A 6,761-nucleotide genomic window follows, 5' to 3' on the forward strand; every position below is an offset into this window, starting at 1 on the left:
ACAAGGACCTGTACACAAAGAAATGGAAACAAGTTCCGGCTCTTGCAAGTTCTGGACCTGCTGGAGCCACAAATATTTACCTCGCTTGCAACACAGACAGAAGTGGACAGTACCTCACGGGATCCTTCAAAGTGGGAGATCTAGTTCTGCTCAGGGACAAGTCTGCAATTATTGACCCATGGCCAGAATCAGGATGGTTGAGGTCACAACAACTGACTAAGGCAATATAAAACATTTTTACAGCCAATTGTGGAAAAAAAATCTGGAGTAGGTTATGTTCAGAGAATAAGGATGCTATGGCTACTTACATACTATGAAAGTTATCTCCATTTTTTGAACCAAAAGCTGAGTTTATCCACTAACTTGCCTTAAACAGACGTCATACGACCTGTTTTGTGGAATACCCCCCAGGTCTTTGACTTACTTTAAACCCAAAGTGAAAGATTTGCAATACAAACTGTCACAATGAGGACACTAACAAGTTCTTTTTTGCCCTCCCTGCTATGAACATGCTATTTAAATTAATGCAATTTCATAAGACAATATTTTATATTCTTAACTTTGCTCTTGCTCTCAATTCGGTTGTAGTCTGTCTGTTGTGATGACCAAAAAAAAGGAGGTAATGTTTTAGTCTGAGCTGTCTTAGTGGTCAAATATCAGTACTCATCAAAGTCAATATGACTTAGATGGCCAATCAAATCAAAGACAGCAGGCATGAGTTCTAGTTTTATGCTTCAGTTTGCATGGGGAAGGAGAATGAATGTGCAAGCAGCTAAATATTTAATCGTTATATCCTATGTTACATAAGTTAAAAAGGGTGGCAGGCAGAGGTGGGACAAGTCATTTATTTCATGTCACATCATTAATCACTAATCCACAGTCATCACTTAATTAGTCAACTTACTTAGACCAACACTATTTAGCAGAGTTGTGGACTTGATTCACATGATACAAGACTTGACTCAGACTTGAGTCCCAAATTTGAGGACTTGGTATTTGATTCAAGACTGGCTTGTGAATTAAAAGCAATGACTTGGTTCTACCTCTGCTGTCAGAAACATCCAGTGATGCTTACTTTGAGTTCACCTGATGACGTAATAACAACTTGTCAACTCGCAAATACAGATTTCACAGGTGAACTTGAACATAATATTTGAGTACATAAGTTATTATAAACGCATTCTGTGCACATTCTGGGAAGCTGTAGCATCTATGTCCTTTGTAGCACCTTTCAAATAAAAAATTAAGCCTTGCATCCTAATAACTTTACAAGTGGACATGTACTTTCAAAGGTAATTCTAGGCAGTACAATATCTGCAAAATTAGGAAGATTAATTTATGTTTTCCCTCCAAATGAGTACTACATTCGCTTATCTGTGTGTGTGTGTGTGTACAGGGAAAATGTGGTGATAAAGTTGGATTATTCCCAGCTAATTTTGTGCAGCGAGTGCGTCCAGGTGAACGTGTCTGGAAGGTGACGCAAAGTGTCCATGGAAACAAAGACTTGGGCCACCTGGCTGTTAAAGAGGCTCAGGTAACACACACACACACACACACACAACAAACACACTGCTTATTAATAGTAAGTAAGTAAGTTCTTAAATTGAGATATTGGTGTAATTATTTCTATCTTTTGCTGTAGTGTTTCAGTAGGAAGTATCAGTTTACATTTTCCAAACATTCATTTTTCCATTAATTATAGTAATACAGTGAGATTTTTGTTTGCACAATGAGTCTGACAACATACACTGCTCCACACAGAGATCTGATCTCATTATAATCCAGTCTGTCTTGAATAATATGAAAAAACAGACTAAAACCCAGGAACAGACTAAAGCCCAGCTCACATTATGTGATTTTGACCACTATTTGGAAGTCTGAGATCAATTTTGAAAAATCATAAAAGATAAAATAATAATAATAATTCCTATAATCCTTGGATAAAATCTGTAGTCTTTGATAGCTGGTTTGACATTCACCTGAAGCCAATTAATGGCTGTTGTGATCAAATTTATTAAAATTGTGGCAATGGCAGAAGATTTGGTGTACAGTCCTGCAGTGTGATGTCTCCTACCACAAACAACAAACGGTCACCATTTTTCAAGACAAGCCATGATCAAAATTAATGATAGAGATTTTTTATAACTGCCTTAAGCTCACGGAATTCATATAATTTGTTGCATTTGCTCTGATAAACACTGGTTGTGCTAGTGTTTCCTGTGGGTGTATGGCACCGCTTAGATTATTCTTCTTAAAAACGGCACTATTAATAATAATAATAATAATAATAATAATAATAATATGTTTAATTTATATGGTGGCTTTCCCGAGCTCAAGGACGCTGAACATTGTACACCAAAGCAACAAAAATTGATAACAAGGAACAATTTAATTGGACATTTGCCCAATGCAAATAATGCAGTTGCATATAACGCAGATTATGTAGTGAAGGCATAAAAATTGAAATGGACAAATACACATGTAAAATAATGATAGTGTTGATTAAACAAATAAGTTTTAAGTTTTGACTTTAAGTTTTGAATTCACTAAAAGAGGTGACTGTTCTGAGTACAAGGGGAAGTGAATTCCAAAGTTTGGGTGCAATAAGATTGAAGATAGGCAGAACCTCCCAGAGAACACATGTTAGGAGAAAATTGTTAGCCTGCATGCAGTGTAAGTTGCTTTGGATAAAAGTCTGCTAAATGCATTAATTTACTTTAATTTAATTTTTACCTTGGTACAGAATGCAGTTCAGAATTCGAAGACTGGAGTGTGCGAGAAGGTATATAAGAACATAGTAGGTCAGAAAAATAGGAGGCAGCAAGAGCCTTAGAGGTGAGCAGAATAATTTTGTATTGCACACAAATAGATACAGGCAACCAGTGAAGATTAAATAAAACAGGAGTGATGTGAGCTCTTTTTTTTTTTTTTGGAAGTTAATAATCTGGCAGCAGAATTTTGAATGTACTGCAAAAGAATGATGGAGTGAGCTGGTAAGCCAGAGAAAAGAGCGTTACAATAGTCTTGTCGAGTGGTAATAAATGCATGCCCTAATGATTCTGCATCCTTTCTATTCAGAAAAGGACGAAGTTGTGCAATTCGACATAGTTGGAAAAAAGCAGCTTTGGTGGAGAGTTTGCTAATGTGGTCACCCAAGGTTAGTGATGGGTCTAGAGTGACACCTAATGCTGTAAAGTACCGGGAAGATTAGGCAAATAGTCTCGTGATGTAGGTCTGCGCACATTTCACACAACAAAGTAAGCTGATTTTAGATGTGCATCCTTGGTAGTTCAGACTTTGTGCATTCGACTTGGGAGTGTGATGTCTGCGATGATGCAAACTGGTAAATCTGCAAACAGCAGCGTACTTGATAACTTCAGTCAGCTGACCATGGCTACTGCAATTTTCCTCACTGTACATTTCCAATAAAATTAAATAGGACATCAAATACCACTGCCTCCTTTCGTTTCCATTTAAGCACAATAATAGCTGCAGAAATGTACTTACTTCAGGGAACTGTTTCCTGAGCCTTCAAAATGGCCTCTTAGTTTGGTTCACTAGGCTACACAATCATGGGGAAGTCTACTGATCTGACAGTTGTCCAGAAGACAATCATTGACACCCTTCACAAGGAGAGTAAGCCACAAACATGCATTGTCAAAGAAGCAGGCTGTTCACAGAGTGCTGTGTCCAAGCATGTTAACAGCAAGTTGATTGTAAGGAAAAACCGAGAGAACAGCAGCCTTATGAGGATTGTCAAAAACAATCGATTCAAGAATTTGAGTGAAGTTCACAAGGAATGGACTTGGGCTGGGGTAAAGGCGTCAAGTTCCACCATACACAAACGTTTTGAGGAATTTGCTGAACAACAGAAAACATCAGAGGTGTCTTACCTGGGCTAAGGAGAAGAACTGGACTGTTGCACAGTGGTCCAAAGTCCTAAATATATATATATATATATATATATATATATATATATATATATATATATATATATATATATATATATATATATATATATATTGATCTTTTTAATTAATTCTAATTTGAATTGGTGGGTTTTGATGCACCTGTAATGAACATTATTGTTTCTCCACTATGCTCCGCCTTTCTGAAACATGTAGATTTTTACAAAGCTCATTGTTCTTGAAAAGTGAGGGGTGCTCTGATTGGCCACCTATCCAGTGTGTTGTGATTGGCAGAATGCTTCAAGCATGTGACGGAAATGTTAGTCCCCTCTGGATTGGCGTACAGTATATGACAGCTTGTTCCAGTTCCTGCCAATATCCAGCAACTTCGCAAAGCCATTGAAGAGGAGTGGAACAACAATCCACCGGCCACAATCAACAACCATATATAACCAACTATATGCGATGGAGATGTGTTGCACTGCGTGAGGCAAATGGTGGTCACGTTAGATACTGACTGGTTTTCGGAACCCTCAAAACAGTAAAACTGCACATTTTAGAGTGGGCTTTTATTGTGGCCAATTGCACACCTGTGCAATAATCATGCTGTCTAATCAGCATCTTGATATGACACACCTGTGAGGTGGATGGATTATCTTGGCAAAGGAGAAGTAACACAGATTCACTAACACAGATTTAGACAGATTTTTTTTAGAAACCATATTTAAGTTTCAAGATTTTTATTCATCACATACACGATTATATAGAGAATACATAATCAGCTTTGAAATGTGAGTCAGTTCAGCTCCATGGACAGTGCAATTATTAAAAAATACAACACAGAGGAAAATATACTTAAATATAGATAAGTAGAATGAAATAAAAATAATATGTATAAGAAATAAAAAAATAAGAATAAAATGTTAAATAACATGTATACTGTAGAATTAAATATAGAATAGAAAATAAAATGCATGAAAGTATACTGTAGTCTTAAATATTTACACAGGAATGTGCAAGAGGCAAATGTGAAAACATGTCGCGACACTGTCAATATATCAATATGAGGTAGAGAATAATGAATAGCTTACTGATTAAGTGAATATTAAGTGGAGAAATGTAGATGTTAAAAGGCTGGATTTGACTTTAGGAGCCTGATGGGCTGGGGGAAGAAACTCCTCCAAAGACACTTGCCATCAGGCTTTGGAAACGCTTATCAGATTGGCAGCAAATGAAAATACAGTTACTAGGGAAGTTGGAGTCCTTTATGATTTTAACGGCTCTGCCTTTTGTGTACATAGAAAAAGTCTTATATTTTTAAGTTCAGCTAATGAAAAATAGGGGCAAAAACAAAAGTCTTGCATTTACATCTATACTGTATGATTCCCCCCCAAAGGTCTCACTTTAAATATGCTTTACTGTACAGATCTAAATATTTTATTGTGTTGACCAACCATATATTAAAAAGTTTACAGGGATCCTATTATGCTCTTTTACAAAGTCTTGATTTTGTTTTGGGGGTGTTCTTGAAAAGGCTCTCATACTAGGTTGTTCGAAAAAACAAAAAAATTCACATTTTACATTATTAAAACACCTCTCCCCAGTCTCTGCATTAATAGGTTCCTGTATCAAATTAAGGACCGCCTTCTGAAATACGAAATGTGCTGTGATTGGTTAGCTGGGGCAGTGTGTGTTGTGATTGGCACTATAAGTCCGACTGCCTTGGGAAAGCTAGTGTGTCTCTGATATAGTGATAACACTCATTGCCTTCTCTAGTGCAGCACTGCAGCTCAACCAGGTTTAGTCCCATTTGTCAGTATTTGTGATAATACAAATCCCGGAAAATTAAAGTGGATATTGAGCTTTGTAACTTTGCAGATATTCTTTATGCTCAAACGTCAACATTACAGACTAACTAAAGCTGACAAAGTGAAAAAGCATAATAGGACCCTTTTTATATTTAACATAAATACACAGATCACTAAAATCCAATAATAATAAAAAAACTGGATAAATTTAATTACTGAACAGATGCAATACATCTCACAGATGAAAAGTTCATTTGATTAAATCATTTATTGTAGTTTTCAGTGAAATCAATAGTAGGAAAATTAAACATGGGCATATCTATTAAAGTAAAGGCTTCAGTTTTATTTTACTCTTGTTCTTTTTCATCTTCAAACCTTATTTCTTTTTGTGACAGATTTGTGTGGGTAAAAAAGAAGAAACTGATGGCTTTCTAAAACTAAGCAGCGGTAAGAAGAGAGGTCTGGTCCCGACTGATTCACTGGAGGAGATATAACAGCTTATAGAGTCGAACACAGTCATGAACAACATTTATCATGATACAGCAACATAATTTACCACATAAACCTGGTGTATTATGTCAAATGTATACACACATATTAGCTGCATTAAAGAGCTGTGGTTTGTTCAACCTGATTGGATCATCATAATTTATGTTCATGTTTCTTAGTTTTTTGTGATTTTTTTTCTTTTCTTTTCTTTTCTTTTCTTTTCTTTTCTTTTCTTTTCTTTTCTTTTCTTTTCTTTTCTGTTATTTAGGGAAAGTGATATGTTGTTGCCATATATAATTCCTAGTGTATAGTGGAATAGACATTTAACGACTCCTGGGGCAAGTTGTATAAACTGTTTAGACTAGTCTTAGAAAGTAATCTATTTTATTTCTTCAAGACCGGTGATAACTTTTTTAATTCGGTTACGAATGTCTTATTTGTATGGGAAAAGTAAGATTGATTACCCCTTGGCAACTGCTAGTTGGTCAAAATAGTTCTTAAGACAGTCTTAACATGGTGACAAAGTTTATGCAACTGCCCCTGGAGGAAATTAAGG

General features: G+C 36.0%; 1 protein-coding gene across 2 annotated transcripts in view; it reads left to right on the plus strand.

Moving 5' to 3' along the window:
- LOC113061099 (SH3 and cysteine-rich domain-containing protein 2) overlaps positions 1 to 6,363 on the plus strand; it is a 74,614-nt gene extending 68,251 nt beyond the window's left edge. For both annotated transcript variants that reach the window (XM_026230241.1, XM_026230242.1), the window contains 2 exons: positions 1,397 to 1,534; positions 6,112 to 6,363. In XM_026230241.1, the coding sequence (XP_026086026.1) occupies positions 1,397 to 1,534; positions 6,112 to 6,210 (237 nt within the window). In that variant the 3' untranslated portion in view covers positions 6,211 to 6,363. The remainder of the gene's footprint in view (positions 1 to 1,396; positions 1,535 to 6,111) is intronic.
- Positions 6,364 to 6,761: the final 398 nt, after the last annotated feature.

The sequence above is a fragment of the Carassius auratus genome, chromosome 4 (assembly GCF_003368295.1).
Source record: "Carassius auratus strain Wakin chromosome 4, ASM336829v1, whole genome shotgun sequence".
NCBI classification, from domain to species: Eukaryota; Metazoa; Chordata; class Actinopteri; order Cypriniformes; family Cyprinidae; genus Carassius; species Carassius auratus.